The sequence below is a fragment of the Rhinolophus sinicus genome, linkage group LG02, assembly GCF_036562045.2.
Source record: "Rhinolophus sinicus isolate RSC01 linkage group LG02, ASM3656204v1, whole genome shotgun sequence".
Classification (NCBI taxonomy): Eukaryota; Metazoa; Chordata; class Mammalia; order Chiroptera; family Rhinolophidae; genus Rhinolophus; species Rhinolophus sinicus.
Genome location: NC_133752.1, coordinates 167694069 through 167717369, shown reverse-complemented (window position 1 = coordinate 167717369; position 23301 = coordinate 167694069). Strand labels below are relative to the sequence as shown.

The 23301-nt window shown below is 36.0% G+C and overlaps 1 protein-coding gene across 2 annotated transcripts in view; it reads left to right on the top strand.

The window, feature by feature from the left end:
- Positions 1-1317: 1317 nt before the first annotated feature.
- Positions 1318-23301, top strand: part of PDE3A (phosphodiesterase 3A) — a 279950-nt gene continuing 257966 nt past the window's right edge. For both annotated transcript variants that reach the window (XM_019738322.2, XM_019738312.2), the window contains exon 1: positions 1318-2321. In XM_019738322.2, the coding sequence (XP_019593881.2) occupies positions 1362-2321 (960 nt within the window). In that variant the 5' untranslated portion in view covers positions 1318-1361. The remainder of the gene's footprint in view (positions 2322-23301) is intronic.

The following is a 23301-nucleotide window of genomic DNA, read 5'->3' as shown; positions in this document are numbered from 1 at the left end:
AGGAAAGACTTCAGTTCTCTGTTGAAAAAAGATCTTCAAGCAGAAGCAGCCAAAACATTACATTGCCACCTGAAATTGGTTAGCTGTTGTAACTGACTTGAGAACCTATCAGCATCTTTGAATCAGACAGTAGATGTGGCTGTCATTTTTAATGACAGTAGGAAGTATGTTGGTTCCCATCACCTGTCAACTGGCCACCGCGATCCTTTTTTTCCAGGGCCCGCCGCAGACTCCGGTGCCCAACGGCTGCGGTGGGCTGAGCGCTGGACCCCCACCCTCCACCCACCAGCAGCCCTTTCTCCAGGGGGCTAGAAGCGTGGGCCTCGCTCCGGAGAGGAGCGGTGGAGCTCGGAGCAGCGCCTTCTCCGGGGAAGGAGGCGGGAGCTCGTCTCGGCAAGCTTTCCTAGGGAGTTGCCTTAAAGAAAGAAAGCGGAATTGCCGATCACTCCACTTGCTTGCGTTTTAAGTACAGTTGAAGCAGTAATCTCCACTCGCTTCCCTTCTGTAAAACTGCACGTTACTACAAACCTCACACCGAAAAGCGGGGTAGGGGGTGGGGGGTGGGGGAAAAGGACAGCAAATCTCATTCTCCTTTCTCACCCTCCCTTTCCTCTCACCCTCCCTTCCTCTCCAGCTCTCTCGCTCTACCTCCCTCCCTCCCTTCTCTGGCGGCAGCCGTTCGTCTCTCCGACTGTGTGTCTCTTCGACGGGACTTAGCAACTTCTTGGTTATTTCTCAGCCCCTTTGCCATTTTTTCCACCCTTTACCATGAACTGGACCGACAAACGCAGGGGAGGCTTTGCTTTCTGCCCCTGGGAATGGCGGTTCGCTTCCTGGGGCCGTGCGGGGGAGGATCGGCCGAGGAGAAAGAAAGAGTGATAGAGAAAGAGCTGCAGGAAAGAAGGGGGTACCTCCATCGGCCGCGGGCCGGGCGCGCAGCAGCCCCGCGCGGAGCTGCGCCGGAGATGGCCCGGAGCTCGCCCTGTGCCCCCGGCTCCTCCGGCGTCTGTGGCCCCCGTGCGCCCGACGCTTTGGGCAATTTTTAAAATTCTGAAGTAGGAAGAGACCCTGGAGGATATCAGTCGGGGTGGAGGTGGAGCAGAGCATTTTAAAAGCATTTCTGAGAGAAAAGGAGGAAGTCTATGTCTGCGTGTGCTAGCTTTTAACTTGAAGGCGTCTCTTCGGAGCATCTAGGCTTCTCCAGGAGTTATTCGAAAGCGGAAACTTTCAGTGGCTCGTGGGCCTAGGGAGAAGGAGGGATTGTGAGGGTGGCACCGCGACGAGAGAGGGAGTGTGTGTGTACCCCGGGGTGGGGGAGTCCCGGGGGGGGGGGCTTGGGAAGTCCGTGAAAAGTGCACACAATGGCAGTGCCCGACCAGGCCGCCCGAATCAATGACAAGCTCGGCCACGGTGGGCTGAGTCAAGCCCCCGAGGCGGGCCCGGACGACCCAAGTGGCGCGGGCCGCGCATCGCCGCGGGACTCCAGCTGCCGCGCCTGCTGGGGAGACGTGTTTCTGCGGCCGCTCCGGCGCTCCCGGAAACTTTCCTCAGCGCTGTGCGCGGGCTCCCTGTCTTTTCTGCTGGCGCTACTGGTGAGGCTGGTCCGCGGTGAGATCGGCTGTGACCTGAAGCAGAGTAAGGAGGCGGCGGCGGAGGAGGAGGAGGAAGCGGCCGCGGCAGCAGAAGGGGGCGTCTTCCCGGGGCCTCGGGGAGGTGCTCCCGGGGGCGGCGCGCAGCTCAGCCCCTGGCTGCAGCCCTCAGCGCTGCTCTTCAGTCTCCTGTGTGCCTTCTTCTGGATGGGCTTGTACCTCCTGCGCGCCGGGGTGCGCCTGCCTCTGGCGGTTGCGCTGCTGGCCGCCTGCTGCGTGGGGGAAGCGCTCGTCCAGATTGGGCTGGGCGTCGGGGACGATCATTTACTCTCGCTCCCAGCTGCGGGAGTGGTGCTCAGCTGCTTGGCGGCCGCGACATGGCTGGTGCTGAGGCTGAGGCTGGGCGTCCTCATGATCGCCTTGACTAGCGCGGTCAGGACCGTGTCCCTCATTTCCTTAGAGAGGTTCAAGGTCGCCTGGAGACCTTACCTGGCGTACTTGGCCGGCGTACTGGGGATCCTCCTGGCCAGGTACGTGGAGCAAATCTTGCCGCAGTCCGCGGGAGCGGCCACAAGGGAGCATTTTGGGTCCCAGCTGATTGCTGGGACCAAGGAAGATACCCCGGTGTTTAAAAAGAGGAGGCGGTCTAGCTCCGTGGTGTCCGCCGAGATGTCAGGGTGCGGCAGCAAGACCCATCGGAGGACCTCCCTGCCTTGCATACCGAGGGAACAGGTAAGCACTGGCGGCTCCTCTCTCTCGCCTTTCGGGAAAACTTGAAACACTGGGAACCCGCGCGAAGTGGAGGGAATCCGAGTGCTGGGGACTAAAGGAAAGATAGCCTAGAAGAGCGGTGTAACTTAAGACAGTAGAAAAGTAGCGAGTTTTACTCCCCCTCTCACACAGTATGAACAACAGGAACATGAATAAGTAATAAAACTATATGGAATTTGCAGGGTCTTCCACAGCTGGGCCAACTTTTTAGATCTGCTACACCTGGTGTATGGCTGCCCTACACTTTTAAGTACCCTCATACTTTCCTGGTTTAGCAGGAATTTTCTAATTAAGTTTAGTAAGCAGTGAGTGATTTTTTTAAATAAAAAAAAACACGTGTATTTTGCTAGATAGCTTACTATTTTTTTTCATTTTTAAATTCTAAAGTGACAGGTAAACGTTTATGGAAGTCAGTAAAAACGCTTCTAGAGTAAAGCAAGAAATGCCTGAAGGTGAGGTATTGATACACACTTTCTGGTTTTGCAGTAAGTTTTACTTGAAGAGCCTGCATCTGGGGGTGCCCAGTTTGTTTTTAAATGTAATTTGGGGACATATGTTATTACATGCTAATGAGCATTGTATTATAATTTGGAGAACAATATGTCTGGACTTCAGAATTTGTCAAAATTGTGAACTGTGCTGTTAGTGTCAACTAAAAAAAATAACATTTTTCTTGAGTATACATACGTAAGTGGATATTTAGAAATTCAAATAGATTTATACAGGTTATACAGGAGGTATTAATGCAGGAGAATATGTCTAAGATTGCTGGTGATATAAATCTTTCAGAAGGGAGGCTGAGTACTAGAATTATGAGTGAAGTTGTCCCAGATAATAAACTTTAGTGAATTTGGGGGGTGAATCTTGTCATTAAGCTTTTTAAGACCATGGAATATAGTTGCTATAATGGGCAAAAAAGAACAAATCCTAATTTTAAATACAAATTGTATCTGAAAAGGCATATTTAAGTGTTCACCTCTCTACTCCAAGCAGATTTGACGCTTCAGAGTGAGTGATGGAAGATTGTTATGTACAGCAAGTGGAAATTTACACTTTTCCCATTTAAATTTTTGCCTACTTATGGTACTATTAGGACTTCGGGGAGTGAGAGGCTATCCCAAGATATACTAATCCTTTTCTTTTTAGGTTATTCTGCAGATAGTCATTTAGATATTTCTAAGAAATTGCAGTCACCATGTGGTGTGGGTGGCTAGTTTGTTTCTGAAATGGAGTTGATTACACAGAATGTGATTGTTTGACAGTATTTAGCAGAATGGATGACAGCATCATAACCTCTGTTTATTTTAAAACAAATGTACTTATTTAGCTTTTCATTTAGATAAAGCAAATATTTTGTGCGTTTATACATGAAAGTGAAGTTTTAAAAGTGAAGCTTTAAGAGTGAAGTTAAAAACAGGGTACTCGCTGATACTTAGATTTGGTAGAAATTTTGAAATCACCAGAATAAAGTAAGCTATATTTATGATTAAATTTAAACCAATTAGGGGGAAAACATTTAATTTCTTTTCACCTTTGTAGGAGAGAATGTCTTTTAAATAAAAATGCTACTAGTTTAAATATGTTTAGAACACACTTTTGTTTAACTTATAGAGAAATACGATTGTTGCAAAATTGAACTGTAATTTCTAAGGCAAATCTGTGATTTAATGATAAATAACTCGACTCCAGATTAATATCATTTAACCTCTAAAATTGAATTTCTGAAAATCTACATTAACGTTAGAAGGAGTTAAGAGTGGATTTCAGATAAGACGGAATTTAGATGAATTAACCAGCAGTGTTAATTAACCCGTCGATTTTTATTGGTTTTTCTCTGGTTTGAATTGAAAGAAAATTTGAATAATCTTCAAACTAACAAGAAAATAACTGAACATTGTATTTTTAAATGTTTTGCTGATTAACGCTGTTGAAAATGCGTATTTATAATCTCTTTTGATCATTTTCTTTGGTTACTATGTTTTTAAAGGCTGTGTTTATAAAGACTATTCTAAAGTGAAAGACTTTATATCTTATGGTTGATGGAAAAACAAGGTTACATTTAACAGAAATTTAGATCCTTGATGTTTTAATGAGGCATGGGTGATTGTGTAGGTGTTACCTAAGACTAGTTTTTATATATGACACATTAAAGTTGTTGCTGAGCATAATTGTTGGGGGTGGGTGGGAACCAATATGGAACAGTATGTTATGAGATAGGGCAGTGTCTCATACTTTAGCCTAACTGTGAAAAGTTAAGGAGCTATATAGTAAATGGCTTATCTGTTTTATCATAAGGAAACATACTTCTGATTAAGGGTGCAAAGTGTACCACTGTCATCTGCATACTTTATCAGGAATCAAAATCATTATCAAACACGTGTATAATACTCCCCTGAATGCTACCTGATTAGGAATTCTTTTCTGAAAGATTGTCTACTCTCAGCTCAAGACAATACTCAGGCAACAAATGACTTTTAAGTAGAGGTGTAAAGACATAAAGCACAGAGTCTGGCAGAGGCCTCTTGAGAATTTATCTGGACTTTGCTCGTTGTGAGGTTTAAAGGTGACAGAATTTCAGCCTTTTCTTCTCCATATGAATGATAGCGGCCACTTGCTTATGAACTCTCTTCAGTGACTCAATTCTAAAAGGTCAAGGAGAATAGGTGATAAAATTCTCATAAAGACAAGCCAACGGACATACGAGTATATATTTCCCTCCCTCCCTTCCTTTATTCCTTCCTGAACCATAATTAAGTCTATAGATTGGACATTGTCCATGGAATTGAGTTTTGCAGCACTGATGATAAAGATGACTTCAAGCAAAGAAAGGAAAAATAGGTCTAATCTTCAGTCACGGGATTAATCCAACACTAGGTGTGTCTATAATTGCAAGTTGAAGGTATCATTATATCCCATAAACAAAGTTTGTAACATTTCTGTGCCTTTCAGTTTAGTTCTATCAGCTCAGTATCCTCAAGACTGATGATGACTTTGTGGATCAGTGTGTCCAACTCTACTTTTTTGTTTGTCAGTGTAAGAAAGCAATGTTTTCCTTAAGGTAAACATAAGGTATGTGTCTTTTCTAAGTATATGCTCACATCCAAGGGCAGGTACTGGTATGTCTCAAGTTACGACTGTACCCTCCAAACGCTGCAAAACACACAGGTACCTAGAATTTTTTTAATTACTATGTAGTATATGATTAATACATACAATATTTTTGAACATAAAATTTTAGCTATGCAATTTTTACCATTTGGACATTGTATTCGAAGGGGTGTCTCTCTATTCTCTTTATACAGCAAAGAACACAATTGGCTAGTCATTCCTGTCTAATTACATTGACCGCCTTACACATTCGTTTTTGAAAGATTCTAACCAATGCCATTTTCAGTTACATGTTAAGAAGAATTTAATATTTTTGCCTATGGTTTCACATAAAATAAACACAAGGCATATGACTCTTCATTAATGCATTTGTACCACTTAATTACAAATTTCTTTGTGATGGATACAATATCACTCAGAAATACGTAGCTAGATACTTTGTATTGTGTCACTAAAAAGCAAAATTTTTTTTCCTACAACTAGGAAAGTTCCTATGAGATTTTTTTCCTAAAGCTCTCCCGCATCTTTGGCAAAAGTAGGATTTTTGTAGGAATGTCATGGAGTCTGGTGTTTGGTTATCAAAGGTGGAATCAAGTTTTCCATCACTGATGTAAAAAAGATATTTTCAAACAAAAAAGCAAACAACAAAAGTAGTAAAAGAAAAATAGGAGAGATCGGTATGTTTTTTCATAGTAGGCATATGGTAGGCCTTGTTATGTCTTTGGTAAAAAGTATAATTTTCATTTATAGTGCACTTATGAAATACAGAACTATTTCTTCTGAACATGTGGAATATATTCTTTAAATTTTTGTGTAACATATTACTCAAATTGAATACATTTCAAAAACAATCATGGTTTTTAATTAAATTGTAGCTCTATCACATTTTCAGTGGTATAACTCAGCTTATGGTGATACAAAGAACAATATTGATTATTTATGACCTGCTGACAGAATTAAAATTAATTAATGTCAACTTCTGAAAATATTGAAAAGGAAAAGCAAGATTTTCTTATCCCTTGGGAAAGGTGAGGGAAAATAATTTTTTTGTGCGTGTAGGGACAAAATTGTGATTTTACTTTGTGAATACAGATATTTAAAGCATACTGAAAAACTGTTTTAACTGACAGAAATAGTTAGTGAATCTATATAAATTTACAGAGGTTGGAAAGAGTCAAACAGTAATTTTACTCTTTCTGTATTGAGTCTAAAGTGTAAAAAGTTAAAACTGTAGAACTGAAAGAAATGCTGTGTATGCTGGGCTGTCATGTTAATTAAATAAACAACTAGAACAGTGACTCTGTGTATGAAATACATTTTGAAAAGCCTGGGGGAGGGGGTGCAAGCAGGCAAGGGTGAGTGACACTGGCATGAAAAAACATTCATTATATCTGTAGTGACATTTGTGTGAATTTGTTTTATTATATTAGGAGTATAGCTCTGAGAATAATCTCTTCAGGACTCTAGTTGAATAAATGCTTTACCAAATTTAATTTTACTTCTGTGTTAAATAAGTTCTTATTTATTATGTTGAATGTTTATGAGCCTTAAAATTAGGATGTTTATGAGCCTCAAAATTAGAAATATGCCCATATATTATATTTTAAGATTTTCAGTTAATGTGGTTTGTGCCAGTAACAGCCCGGCAGAGTCTATGTAAACGTCATTGAAACTTGTGTTATTTAATCTATCAAAAAAGGAGTTTGTCTTGGGTTTATGGTGGGAGTTGTAGTTTTCAGAAAGCCTTATTGTTGAGAGATGTAATCTCATAGATGAAGGTAATCAATGCAACTATTTTATCATGTTGTTTCTGAAGAGATTTTGACATAGCTAAGCAATGCCTTTGCATAGGGCGAGTTTCTTTAGCTTTGTAAAAGTATGCGTAACCCTACACGTAAATGATGAGTTGTTTATTTAGTTGGCCATGTGTGTCCATTCCGTGAAGTCTTCCTCCTTCCTCTTCTCCTCTGTGTGTAATATTTATAATTGTATCTTCTGGAAAAACAAACAAACAAAAAACCAAAAGAACCCTAAGTATGAGATTGACTTAAATATTGAATTTTGATTGAAAACTCAATTTGTATTTTTTTCTACACTTATGTTTACGGTAAAGCTCTATCAAATAATTCAGAATGAACCTCAGAAGGTTCAGACATCTCCATTTTCTAAGGATATGCTCTGTTAATATTCAAGTGAACATTATTTCCTTTACATAGAAATGTAAATGCTTTTAGTAATTACCTATATATACTTTTACTATTGGTAGTATTTTTTAAAAGGAGCCACCCCACTCACCCCCCAAGGCTACCTTAGGGAATTGTCTTCACTTTGAAATGAGAATATATGTTTACACTGTTGTCAACATAAAATACACAGGTTTGATCTCTGGAGGAAAAAAAATCTTAAAGATGCGCATAAGTTGTAGTTCAGACAAAGATCTGTTGGATAACAATAGTCAAAAATATTAGTTGGCCATGTGTTCACCATACATGTATACTGCTGTTTTTCAAAAAAGATGCTACCTGATGTTATTTGAATAGCTGATGTTATTCATAGAGGTCTTTGGTCAGTGAACCTATCAAATGTCATATTAACACGTTTTATCTGTGTATTAGGCCTTGTGCTAAAAATCATACAAATTATACACAGACAGATACTATGTAGCACCTGTCTTTCCAGAGCTTAGAGCTTAGTTATAATAGCGAGATGTCACCATAAGAAAAGGGGAAACCACAGTAAAATATCTCAGTGACCTCTTTGCTAAATGTCTAAGGAATGCGTATAATAGCTTAGAGAAGATTTTAAATCTAGATCCAGAACCATTCATTTCTTCTTTGAAATTTTATTCAAAATTATCCTCTGTTCATTTTTCTGGGGAAAAGGTCTATGATTTTATAAACTTTTTAGAAGGTCTTAACACATAATAGTTAAACATAAATGTTTTAGATTTTGAAGACTGGGAGAATTTTATCTTGGAAATGGAAATCAACTTAGTATACATTTATACTTCTGAAATAAAGGTAAAATGCTATGGGATTTAGGACACGTTATACTTTAATTTAGTACAATGATTGTTTTCATATCTTGAGGTAGTTTATGGCTCTAAGTAACTTGTTGCAATGAAATCTGAAACTGCTTAATTCTGTGCAGACTGTAGTTAGGAGACTAGAATTAGTCTGATTTTATAGAGAAGGAAGCTGAGGGAGAGTCAGCTAAACGTATGTAGCCAGCCCGAGGCAAAATGTTGGCTTTTATCCAATTCTCTCTTGGAGTTGAATGTGCTGCTGGGAGAAAGGGGTAGGAAAGGAATCAGGCTGGTAATTTTAAGACTAGGTATCTTTGTGATTTTACACATGGAGCCAACTCTAAATTCCCATTCAGAGTTAGAAGATTGAGTAAAACCCATTGGATGTACAAATAACACAAAACTTTTGAGCCCTTACAATGAATTTTCTGGTCATCAAATAGTACCAGGCAGCCTCTGGGATGTATTATTCCGGACTTTGCCCTATGAATGAATATCTATTGCATTGCAAAGTCTAACTTTGTGAAGTCTTTATCTCATTAGAGTATGTGGTGGTGACTTAAATATTAAATTTTGTTTTTATTTTAATTTCTCCATAAATTGATTTGAAAGTGTTCAGGATTTCAAAATTTAAGGCAAAAATTAACCTACAAATCAGTAAAGCATTTCTTTGTTAGCAAAAACATTTGGTTATTTTTGTTTACCTGAATTATTTTGCATGGTTTCCTTAAGAATGCATTAAAATTTAAGTAAATAGGATGTAATATTAGAGGAGGTCATGAAGAACATTGCCATTTAGAAGGCGGAAAGCTATCTGGGAAAAGTCACAAACTAATGCCTGTTTGATTCGATTAGAGCTGTTATTTATTATTTAGGAATCTAAATTATTATGAAGATTTTAAGTATAGTCACTGCTGCTAAGATAGTAAAATTACTTGTGTATTTATGTTCTTTCATCCTAAAAATATGAATAATTATAAGGAGCACATTATGTCTGTTGGTGTTTGTGCATGCGCCCATGCGCTCGCACAATTGTGCCTGCCTGTGTATGTGTGAGATTTTTTTCCTCTGCCAGGAAATTGCTTTGGTTGTGTCCATTTAGTGGAGAAACAGTGTCACCCAGTGGCTTTGATGAAAACAGTCTTGTAAACATTATAGATAAGCGCTGTCCAATAGAAATATAACATGAGCCACATATTTAATTTTATATTTTCTAGTAACCACATAAAAACATAAAAAAATAAGTGAAATCCATAATAATAAAGTGTAATTTAATCCATCACATCATGTCAACATAAAATCAGTATAAAAAATGAAGATATTTTGCTTTGTGTGTTTGTACTATGTCTAAATATCAACATCGCGTGTACATTTTACACTTACAGAACATCTCAGTTTGGGGTAGCCCCATTTTAGGTACTCAATAGACACATAGCTAATGGCCACCTTACTAAACAGTGTAACTATACCTTTTTCAAGAGATGAAATACTTGACTACTAATGTCACCTCTTCAGTTATAATGGAAAATCTATGTAGATTTAATGATAGCACTTAATAGACAGTCATTCAAATTTATATGTAATCTTGGTAGCTTATTTTTGTACCGCTTACTACTCTACTAGGTGACAAGTCTGTTTTTCTCCTTTCATATTATTGCAAACATTTTAAAATATGATTATTTTAATTGGAGAGGGAGTTCAACAGAGTCCTTAATAAGGAACCTTTATGTTAACCTGTTTCATAACACAGTACCAAGTTTTCCAGTTGATTTTGCATTTGCCTTTCAGCGTTTGATTGGTAACAGGGATTGCTTATATATACAATGTGAACACATGATTGGTCATGTTCACGGTAATTAGTCTGTAATTGGGTTATCTAACATCTCTTTAGACATGAAAGTGCTTATGTTTATAGTGCAGGTCATTATCTGTAACTTAGGAAACTAAAGTGACAAACTTGCTAGCAGCTTTAATGGATACAAATTTTAACAGTATCTCTAAAGAGCTGATGAGTTTTCACTTTTGCTTATGTAAACACCAATCTCATGGATATGCAAACTGAAAATGGTTCTATTTGGTGTATAGAGAGGACTGGAGATTTTGATTGAGTCGAATTTCTAATGTAGGAAGTGAGATTAAGTGGCATTTGGTGCTCTATGTGATTTCAAACTGCAGGGTGAACTCAGAAAAATGTACAGATGGAAAAGACGGTGACTTTTCAAGGTCACCTTCCTTCCATTTCCTCTCCCCAAACTCTATGAATTCATTAAGTCTAGGCATAGTTCCAATGTTATATTGAGAATTAATGAGAAAATTACTTTTTTATATATGTCATTTTCCTTTATATAAATATATAGTATGATTATTTAAAAGTGTACATTTATTTTTTTAATAATGGTTTATATCTGTGTGTAATGCTTATAGTGACTTTTGATTTGTAAATTCCCCTTTTTGAAAGAAAGACATATTATTTATCTTTGCATTCCAGAATAAAAATACATAGATTTTTACATATCACTTAGGAACTAATCTGAAAAGAGCAACAGGCAATAGAATCATGGTATACAAAGAAGCACGTTTGGCTGAAATGAAATAATGTGGACTCAGTCTCACTCCTGGTAAAGTTGGCTTAATATAGACTTTTTGAAGTAGCCAGCTGAAGAATAGAACGCCATAGCAATCATGGCTGTTACTTGAAAGACTGTATTTGAATGTAACTAGTCATTTGCCCTGGCTAATTTTGAGATTGCTTTAAATTAATGTAGAGGTTGGTTTTGTAAAATTTCTTTGTTTTTGGTCTCCTTTCTGACAATGTGTGTGTGTGTGTGTGTGTGTGTGTGTGTGTGTGTCTGTGTGTGTGTGTGTGTACCTGCATGTGTGTGTATGTATAGATTTTTTTCAAAGAAATGCATTTTATTCATTTATTTTTAACCTAATAGATTCTTTTTGCTCAGAGTCTGTTTAAAAATGTAAGGATTGCCTTTCTAGCCCCTACAACCCATAACACCTTGTCAGAATAGTGAACTAATTTTATGCAAGAAGGTTGTGGTTTTGATTTAATAGAATTTTAATAACAATTTTCCATCTTCTGAAGTAAGTTTAAATAACTGAATATTTATGCTACATATGTGGCAAGTGTTTCTTCCTCTCCAGGTATAATCTACTTAAATAAACCTAATGGAAATTTGAAGTCATAGAAATATTATTTTGGGGGGAATGTTTTATTTTGTGGCAACCTATGTGGAGTCAGCGTCCTTAGGACATTTTTATAATAAACTAGTGTGAAGACAAAAGAAATAGTTCTTATTTTTAAACTAAGTATTTTACAGGATCAAACTAACAGGTCTACTTAGGACATGCTCCTCAGGAGGCAGCGTTTGTCCTTGTGATCTGAAATATCCCCTTGTTTTGGGAGTTAGTATTTAGAGGTCCTGTCTCAGCAACTGTCTCTTAGAAAGTTTGGAGAGAACCTGTTGAGTTGCCTAGGCTACCTTGAAAATTTTCTTTCTAGGCTCAGAAACTAAGGAAATCACAGTCAGATAAAAACAGTTTTCATTATAAAGGAATCAAACTTTTTAGTTTCCTTGTCTCAGCCATAAATATTTTCTTTAGAAAATTCTGGCCCAGTGCCTTGCTCATTGTAGGTGCTGGCTGACAGGATAAATGGATGGAAAAGAAATATATAACTTTTAATCTGAAATATTTATCTCCCCAATTTCCTGAGAATGAGCTAGTGCTTAAACCAATTTAAGTAAACTTTTATAGAGAAAATAGCTAGCCTTTTAACTAGTCTATGAGCTTACATTTTTAAATATATTTTTATTACTTTAACTCTTTTGCTGTGTTAATTACTTTCAAGCTTTTTTTTAAATGTGTCAGAAATCCACACAAAAACAAAAAATTGATATGTTGACTATTGTATGCATTTGATAATAACAATTTGAGCTGCTTTGTATATAAATGACATTATTTTTCTGTATAAAACTTTCAGATATATTCATCCGGATATATCTGACCATCGTGGCAAAAGGGTTAAAAAATATTCTCTTGCATGTGTCAGATAAGGGGCCGAATTTGCCTGTGTACTTACTGGTAGGAAATCCCATGGCCAGTATGAGTCCTAGATGTTTATTTTTAGCTCACTGCTAAATGAAAATAACCAACCCAAATGGCTGTAGTGTAAACTTTAGAAAGACATCTGAAATTAGTGTATATTTTTTAGAAAAATAAAAATTCAGCTTTTTTTTTGTTTCAACTAATAACTTAATTGAGAAAAGAAGGATAAACTTTGACTTTACTTGACCCATCACTTTCTACAAATTGTTGGCAGGTGTTCTTCAACTAGGGTTCTTACTGAATAGCTGTGTTTCCTGAAAAGTCTAATGTAAAGTAAATACTATCTCTATTTTATCTTATAATTGTGCTCAATTACAAAATACAGTTTGAGACAGTTGCTTCCAGAGATGACTTTGATAAATTAGCTTATTCGTAATGTCATCCAGCTGTAGTTGTAGTCCAATTGTGCTGAACAATCTAGTTTGGTAGGATAATTTCAGAGTCCAAATGAACTGAAAAATTAAAAAGAACAATTTACAAGGTTTTATTGAAATGACAAGTTTTAGTTTATCCTGTCAATTTTTTTGGTCCATCTAGTTTTTAATAGACCTTGACTTACTAAAATTGAAAGTTTTGAGTCAAATAAAAATGTTTTGTTGCTGTAGTTTTAATATGTAATAGATATTGTTGTATCCTGTCGCTGAAATCAGAGACATCTCTTTTGAGTATGTTAGGCAGATAATCATGCCTTTAGATTAACTAAGAGTAGTGTTTAGATAGAAAAGTTATTTCCAACTTACTTTTATAGAGATAAGTTTCTTTTTGTCTTTGAATGTCAGATGGTCTAATAGGTTGATATTTTAGAAAGGTTACCATTACTGAAAACTTTAAGAGTTTGAGATTTCTTTGAATATATTTTTTAAAAATATGAATTTTGTTTCAGATATTTGAAAAAAAAGTATTGCAAACTGAGGATTTAGTTATAAATTAATTTATATTTTGAAATAATCAAAATATGTTCTTGTAAATAAGCCATTTCTAAATTTATTTGACATTTTCGTAAAAAGGTATAAGCAAAACCTTTTTAACTCTATTTTCATTTTAGAGTGGGAAGCTAACTATGTGTCTGTACCATTTTTGAATAGTGTCTGTTTTTATTCTTAATTATTTGTTTTTGCTATAATTGGAATTGTTTTGGCTAGATAAACAGGGCCTAAATTATAGCACAGTTATTAAGTCAGTAGCCTCGTTTGTTTGCTTCTCTTCATTCCTTTTTGCTTGAATAATAATTGGATTGAATCTTCTTAACCCCTTCAGAGAATGACTAGAGCTTTTAAAGGTTTTCAGTGGAACTTCCGTACACAATCAACAAGTCCTAAATGAAAAGTATGAGAACTTGGTTGGAAATGTTGGATACAGATATAGCTGAACACTGAGTAAGTTATCTAAAAAAATAAAGTAGCATTCAGAAATGGATATTGTCCATCATAAATTTGTGAAAGAAATTGATATTAGTATTTTACTTGTTCAAAGAAAACTAGATCAAAATCAAACCAATAATTCCTCAGTCTTTTTTCCCCCCAAATTTATTGTATGGTTTTTGGGGGATATAATGTTGGTGCACTTAAAATCTAGAACTCCTTTTTGTTTAGAAGGAGAAGAGCCTAAGAGAGTCACTCCTGGATACTGAGCAGGAAGTGTAGCCATGCATTGGCTCGGGATCTGTTCTAAGACCAAAAACACTTAGATTATTTTTCGGAGGTCATAATGCTATTCATGAACTTTCCTGACATTCATTACTTTCCAAGACATTGATTTTTATTCTTTAGCACACTTACCATTTTGCCTTATAAATGTACCCTTATGGCATTCTTGTGTAAACTTTTATGTATTACATGACCAGATTGACTAAAAATGTCAGCAAGTAAATGTATCCTGTTTAAGATCCAGGACTCTATTTCACATTGACTATTGGTTACCTTCTAGGTATTTCAATTTGCCTAGATTCTTATCTTCTTTTCCCCTGTTGCTAATTAATCTTATATAATGTGATGTTCATCAAATCATTGTTGATGAATTCTAACAATCAATGCCTATAATTAATAAATTGATAGACTTCCTTCAAATGCTTTTAAAATTTGTGAGGAGATTGCCTGACCTCACGTATTTATAATTATACATCATCATCTGGCATTTTCTAAATCGGAGTGCATGCTATAGTTCTCAAATTTTAGTGTGAATAAAAATCATCTAGGAAGCCTATTAAAAAGCAAATTCCTAGGTCCTATGGTCAGATATTCTTATTTAGTTATGTGTAGAGTAGGGCCCAGAAGTCTAAAGTTTTAAGGAGCACTCTAGGTACTTTAGCAGAGAAACACGGGCTATAAACTTCTGTCTACTACAACTGGGCAGAAAATTTTGACTTTTACAATCTTATTAATCAAATAGTTAAAAAGTATTTGCCTTAGTATCGTGGAAAAAATATTTATTTATTTATACACATACATACATACATACAGACAGACAGACAGACAGACAGATTATATTTTATGAACCAGTGACATTCATAAAATTTTTACTTTGATTTCCCCATTGAGAATACCTAAGAGAAGTTCTTTGACCTCTCTGCATATCAATTCCCTTTTCTGTAAAATAAGAATAATAGTTTGTCTACCTATCTCATACAACTGTTATAAAGTTAAAAAAAATTGCTATATAAATGTTAAGTAGAAAGAGTATAGGGCACTGGACTGAGACAGGCCAAGGCTTTGTCATGTGTACAGGTTTCTTCAACTTTCTGAGCTGGAGTAATACAGCCTACTTCTAAGGTGTGAAGATTAAATTAATGGAAATAATGGATATCGGTTCTTGTCAAGATCAAGAATAGCATCTATTACTACCCATTAGTGCCATGTCATTGAAGGTTGTAGGCTAAATATCAGAAAGTACAATGTAAAACAATGTAAACAAAATTGCATTTGATAGAAAAAAAAGACTTGAAAAATCTTACAAAAGATGTGTATTTTCTGAAAGTTTATTACAATGATTAATTAGAGAGTTACTTAAATTGCAATCAGACAAATGAAGAGCCTGGAGAACCAGACAGGTTAACAGTGGAAAGAGAAAAATCTGACAAAGATGGGGAAAGGTGCCTCAGAAGAAGATGTTAGTGAAAAAGGATGAAGGGAGATATTAAGGAAAATTAATGGAGTCTTTCAACATTTTTTTAAAAATGGCTGACGACACTTTTCAGAGTCAGTTGTGCAATCGTGTATAGTATAACCCCACCAGGAACATGATTTGTGCTTTCTCTGCCATTATAACGGTATAACCTATATTTTGTTTTAAAAAACAAAGTTTTTTGTTTCTTTTTTTTCAGAATTTTTAGTTCCATTATTCATAGTATAATTCCAGCCATACCCTTCTTTTTCCTTATTATTTGCCATTGTGGAAAGCAGCTAGTATAGTGCTGGCTCGGCAATGGCCCTTCATTACAAAGTAGTGATTGTTTCATTACATAAGAATATTCCTCTAGAAGTCTAGATGCTCCTTTTTTTTTTTCCCAGCTTGCAGAGGGCCCTACTGAAGGGCTCAATACTCAGACTACCTGTCTTTCAGATTTTTCCATTTATTGAATGATCTTTCAGTCTAGTCTGAGGTGTTATCTTAGTTTGACCTCAGAAGGAGCAGGAATCCTATATTGCCCCACTCTATCCACATTGGGTCAACTTAGGAAATCTGCCTGGGGTAGTCATTGTTTCCCCCTACTTGGTCATAGAAAGATCTCTGGTTTTCACTCTGTGATATAGGAGGAGGTATCAGACAGGTGATGAGAGAAGGCCAGCAGATCAGTAGGCCAGGGGAGTCATTGTGACTCTGTTACTCCAAAGGAAATGGGAAGCCATTGAAGGGTTTTAAGTAGAGAAAGGATGTAATCAGACTTATGTTGAATAGAATCTCTCAGGCTCTTTGTGTGGAGTGAGAATAGATGTTAGGATGGAAAAAGAGAGACCAATTAGAAGATTGTTGCAATAATCCAGGAAAGATTGGGAATTAGACTGAGAGGTACTGTTAGTGGGAAGGTTGTAAATTGATATTGAATGGCTGAACTTCTATTTGAGGGTAGTGAGAGAGTTCCTCAAATTTTTTCTTTGTTTAGGGGCATAATATTAAGGATGTATATATCTGTCTATCGATATGTCTATCTGTATACATAGATATAGATATAGATATAGATATAGATATAGATATAGATATAGATATAGATATAGATACAGATATAGATATAGATATATAAATATATATTTCATTTCTTCCTTTAAAAAAATCTGATTGGGTTGATTTTTTTGTTTGTTTCCAATTTATTTTCTGCCTTTGCCTTGCAGAGTACGTACAGATCGTGCGCCTGACTTAGGAAAGCCATCTTACACTGAACAAATTCTAATCAAGTATCTTAAACTCTTCAAAACTTATTAGTTTGTTAGGGTATTGTAACATTTGGTTTGGAAATTGGTTTGGAAGTTTTATTTTTAAATAAGTGTCTTTTTACTTTAAAATAAATTTTAAAATAAATTTTAATAAAATAAATTTTTAATAAAGTTAAGTATTATTCTCATGTTCTCCCTCTTAAACAGATGTATTTTCTAATATCTTAAGCACTAATATAGCAATAACATTAGACTATTCAAAAAAAGAATCAAGCTTTTCTCTTTTTATTAGTCTTTGCATAGTCTGGCAAATCCCATTTTTATCTAAAGGCATGTTGCCAATACATCCCAGACCTTCCTATAGAGGGAATGCTTCTATTTTGTTTTCATATTAGCTCAGATCATTTGTCAACATACAAAGCACTTCAGTGATAGGTGCTATATAAATATTTAAATTATGATAGCTTGTTTGCACTGTAACTTTACAGAGTTTGCTAACTCTACACTGTGGTTAATGTCTGATTATGAAATATTTTATATACTGCCTGGGAGAAACAAAAGATAAGGAATTTTAAAGTGTATGAAATGAAGAGTTTTTAATAACATGAGAAAAATACTTTGATGAGTGGAGAGGAAAATCAGGAAACAAAATTGGGGATAAGACATGCACCCACCTACAACAATCAAATGCATAGCAGAGAGAAACAGTGTCAAAATGTTTGTTTTTGTCTGAGGGTATCATGGGTGATTTTTTATTTTTCTATTCTGTATTTTCTAAGTTTTCCACCCTGCACACATGTTTTATAGTTAGAAAAACAATTAAAACTTTATAAAGTAATATAGTCATTTGACATTGTTCCTCTGGATATGTCCACAGAGCAATTTTAGGGCCATCTGCTTCTAGTTGTTGAACTTGAAGACATGGAAATAGCAACTCCAGTTGCTTCTATGGATGGTAATGTGGCCTTCAGTACTGGGTAAAACATACTGGGAAATAAAATCCTCCTGCCTACTCAATTCTTCACTCAGATGGCTTAAGTTTCTTACAAGGTTGGAGATTTAACTGATACATGATCCTCTAAAATGGGTCCCGAAAACTAGAATCACATATACACAAATCTTGTAACTTTACTTGAAAGTATAGTTTTATGAACAAATATACATACATGTGTACCAAAATCTGTACATATTACAAATGCTTTTGGGACTGATTTTGGTTAAAAGTTGAACAGGCGTTTGAGATGAACATGAAACAAATCATATTCTACTAAGGAGAGAAAATCCTTTATAAAACATATATAAGGAAGGTATTGAGCCTACCTCACTGATTATTGGGCCAGGGGATTGTAAATCAAAATCAACTTTATAATGATTTTTTTTTTTCAAAGTAATGGACATTTAAAAAAAACATACTTTTTGCCTGAGAGAATTCTGTGTACCAAAGTACTTATTAAATACATAGTATAATTTTCTAATATTTTATGCTTAGTCTATAAGTAAAATAGAAGCATTTTAATTTTATAATATATAAAAATTTATCCATAACTCATATGCAGAAATATTGAGATATTTCTATATTTTATTTTTTCTGCATCTGAGTTTCACTGTATATAATATTAATTAATTTCAGTTTTGGTGGTCAGAATTTGTTGATTATTCTTTACATTTCCTGAATAAGACTAAGGAACTGCATTTTTCTGTTTGTTATTGCTTGTTTAAATAAATGAATAGGGAAATAAAGCAGTGTGTAATGTTTGAAAAATCACTTCCATATTTATTTTATATTATAAACATGCTTTCTCATTTGAATAACTAAACTTCTGTGGAAATATATTTGAAAATATTAAACCAGTTTCTAGATATAAAAAAATAAAGAGACTATGGTCTCAAATCTTTCCCCTCAAAAAATATCTTTCCAGAAATAAACATAATAGAATCAGAGATTGTAGTTAAACAAACAAAAAAAATGTAATCTTGACTCAAGTGTTCCATCCTCTTTTTACAATCCAAGGAGAGTTAGCAGATTAGCACTAGCTGATTATGTTTGAGATGATTGAGTTAAAGCGACAGAGATTGGTAGGCATTTTTCTGCCCAGTGGAGTGTCTGTCTGGATTGGTGGCGGCTGATGAGGGGAATGCAGGGAGTTGGCCCTGAAGTTTGCATTTGGCTGTAATCCAGATTTCAGTCTTTCAGGTGAGAGATGCACCTTTCCCATAGAACCTGAGGTTATCCATTGCTGAGGCACACTAATAATAAAACTATAGTTTATCAACCAGAATGTCAGATTATTAATTTATACTAGGGAATTTCACTGTGGGGAAGATCCAAATGCCAGTACTGACTGGTAAGTGCTTCTTGTTTTTAGTGGGAATGTCACCATTAACATGGTTAGCTTCTAGACTGTGACAGGAAATCTCTGGATTGTGGGAATTCTCCTTGGAAAACTTACACTGTTCATCATTTTTATTCCAGAATATTTGAAGAGTGCCCCAACATGCCAGAGAGGGTGGGATTGTTGGGGAAGGGTTTAAAATGGACTGCCCTTGCACCCCATCCCTGAGCTTGTAATAGATACTACATGAACAAATGATTACAATGCCAAGTGATAAATGCTTTGAAATACAGAGAAGTCATGAGAACTTTGCTCTCCAGAAAGGTCATAACCAAATTTAATGCTTGAATGCCATCATTCTCTTAACATGGATTTTTGGTAAAATTCTGTCTTTCCTTTCTGACTTCTCTTTTTGATTTATGTTTAATTTTTGTCATGTGTTTATGTTAATAACAAGCTGACTATAATCAACTTTGGTACAATACAAAGACTACATCTGAAAAAGGAAAACATAAGAATATATGTTTGAAAGAATGTTTTGCTGTATTTCTCCTGTGGACATGAGGTTCAGAGGGAAGGAAGGAGGGTAAGGGTGAAATGTATTGTGGAGCTGGAGGCCACGTGTGGGGTGATATTGTTCTGAAAAAAAAACAAAACATATGACGCAGATAACCTAGTGTTATGGTAGTGGGACAGGCGGGATGGTAGGAAATTTTTAAGAGATAAGACAGAGAAGGTTGGAGGTGGGGAAGGAAAAACAGAGAGTGTCTTATGATTAGGTTGAGGAATATGATCATTGTTCTGTCTGCACCAGAAGTTCCTGAAAATTTTAAGCATTGGGTGATGGAATGGATGCAGCATAATTTTGATAGCAGTGGATCAGATGAAAGGCAAATTGGAGACAGGAGACATTTAAGAAACTGCTGTAAAAGTCCTGGTGACAGATACAAGATTTGTTAGGACAGTGTGGGTGGAAAGGGAAAATGATTTAAGAAAAAAATGAAGAGCTGCAATCGACAGGATTAGACACGGATTGATGGTGGAAAATGTTAACAAAGTGCACGAACAGTCCTTAAAGTTGTGAATCTGGGCAACTAGAAAGATTTGGATGCTGTTCTTCGAGAGAGAAACCATCAGAAGACCAGCTTTTGTTTGTTTAAAGTTCTGAGGAAAGGAGGATGGTGTGTGTGTGTGTGTGTGTGTGTGTGTGTGTGTGTGTGTGTGTGTTTGATTTGGAAATATTCCATGTTTGTTACTTTTTCAACCTCATGTGGCCATGTTTGCCTGGAGGAGGCCAATTTCATCCATTCACAAAAAAATTTTAATATCAGAATTACATATGCTCACTATGTTTCCTTACTCAGTCAGTATGTACATGCTTTTTTGATCCAGAAGCTTCTTGTCGCTAGTCTATAACTGCAAACACAGAAAGGTTGTAGTCGTTGGCCTTTTAATTAGCACAAAGACTATCACCCTTTTTTGAGATTAGATTTTAAATAGGGTCCTGAATATTACAGGACAGACAACTTTGTACTCTTGGTGCTGCTCTTACCAATAAAATAGACCAACTAAAGTCAGTACAGACTGTAGCTTCTGTGTAACCCTTTGAAAATCCCTGGGTGATGCACTACCATAACCCTGACCACATTTTAAAAATTAAGGGCAAGATTCTTATCCTCAAACAAATGAATGCTGCATCATATGACTAGTTTAAAAAAATTGTTTTATTAGTTGGGACAATCTAGGCAGTCTAGAGCTGTTAACCTTGTAAAATTATCAAGTTGAATTCCACTTTGATATTTTTCTGGGGTTATTCTAGATGCTTACACTGGTGTGTGTGTGTGTGTGTGTGTGTGTGTGTGTGTGTGTGTGTGTGTGTATGTATCTATATCTATATACCTGTATATCTATATATCTATATCTATATCTTCCTTCTTTGCTCACTTGGTGAAGATTCCCACCAGGTAAAATCTTCATTGCTCTCAGTATTTTTCTAAACTTGTCTTTATATATCATAATGGATTTGTGGAGGACTTTTTTCTTATTTATGTATGTGTTCCTTTTCCTAGAAAGCTTCACTGCTGTATATCATAGGGTTGCTGGGAAATTAAAGGTAGAGCCTAATTTCTGATATCACAGACAAGTGGTCCTCAGTAAGCTTTTGCTTAAACTACTGTGTCAGGGAGCAAAGTTCCCTTCCATACCTTCCCCCTCTGTCTCTTCCTCTATCCCTCTACCTCTCCTCCTTTTTGTTATTTATTGATTTTTTTTCTAATCATGGTCTTTTGGAATTTAGAAGTCCAGAGCAGTTAGGGGACTTGTGATTCTGTCACATTACAAATCACTAATCTGGATAGTAAGACCCTTAACACATACATAGACTGTGTTATCTTTTTTTTTAATCAGCAAAATAATGTATAGATTGATATTTAATTTTTAATTTGTGGTCAGCTAAAACTTTGAAGACCTTCACATGAGTTAACACTAAGCTCTAACTGTGTGTGTCTTTGGTACTTACAAGGATCCTTTGCTCTTGTTTGATACAGTTGAAAATAGGAAGAAAGTCACGATTCCTACTCTCCTGAATATCTTCTTGTGAATTATGTGTGGCTAGAATAGTGAAAAAGTTGGAGGAAAGAAAACACTATCTAAAACTTGGTCAAGTTTTAGGGAATTAAAATAGTTCCACTTATCTACTTTATTCAAAGTAGACCTTTAACACAATGGAAATCCGCAGCAAGTTTAGTAATGCCTTAGGTTATCCTTGGTACAAAAACCATAGCTAGGAAAAGAACCAGTATGTCAATATGACATTTTGTCCATGATTTTGTACTGAATACAAATATTAAAACAACCGACACATTTATAACTATCACTTCATATAGGTCTAAAATGCAGCTGGAAAAGGAAGGTTTGAGGTTTGATGCACCAAATTATGGGAGCTTTTGGAAATATTCCCAACATCAGATGGCACTGTCAATGGTGAAATGAACTTTTCATCCTAGGGCAGCTCGTTGAGATGGCAGTAACAATAGTTCTTTGCCTTCTACAAAGGTGGTTATCACGTTATAGGCTTTTTCAAACTCTAAGCCACCCTTGATTCTGATATATTCCGTCTAGGGAGACCTCCCCACCTCCTGAATCAATGTTGTACTGAGCCACATTACTGATGTGTGTGTCACATCCATCAGATATGTTAACATGAGGGGAAAAAAAAGTTTTTTCAAATCATGGCCGTATAATCTTGATTCACGAAGGTCATGAACCTAATTTGTGGACCAAGTGAGCATTACTTTCCTGTTCAATGTTCCTGTTAGGAGAGATTTAAATAAATACAGCTCAGAGGAAGGGCCTTTTCAGAAGTTTCATTTAACATCAGTGAGATATTCTTGCAAGAGGCAGTAAGCGCCTCTATTTTTACAGCCATTTGGATTTTACTTTTGACTTTACTGGTTTGCTAACCTTGAACAGCATACTATCTCATAATTTTTTCCCATGAAGTTATGCTTCATTTTTATTTTCTATAGTTTATGAGTTCATGCTTGTAACTTATAGGGAAATCATAAAATAATAGGGCAGAGAGTAGCTAGAACACTAAACATTCTAAAAGGATATCGCTGCATTAAAGATGGTAGGAATTACTTTTTCATGAGTTCGGATAAAGAAAACTCTTTGTGGCACTTTGGGCAATAAATAAATGATTTACTTTATTAAACATTGAAATGAAATAGACTGCTAAACTAAAGAGTTGCATGTGGAATATTTTTTCTAATTTAGTTAAATATTGATGTGTATAATACATGAGCTATCAGAAAAGCATTGTAACTGTGTAGAACTCTACATAGTCTTCCAGAAGTGCCGAACTCTGTAATTGTATTCTCTGTAGAAGAAAATATGATTTTAAGATATCAATAAAATATACCAGAATTTAAGTTATTCTGCTTACTCTGTGTTTCCAGAGTTTTAAATAGTGCATTGCATTGTTACCACCT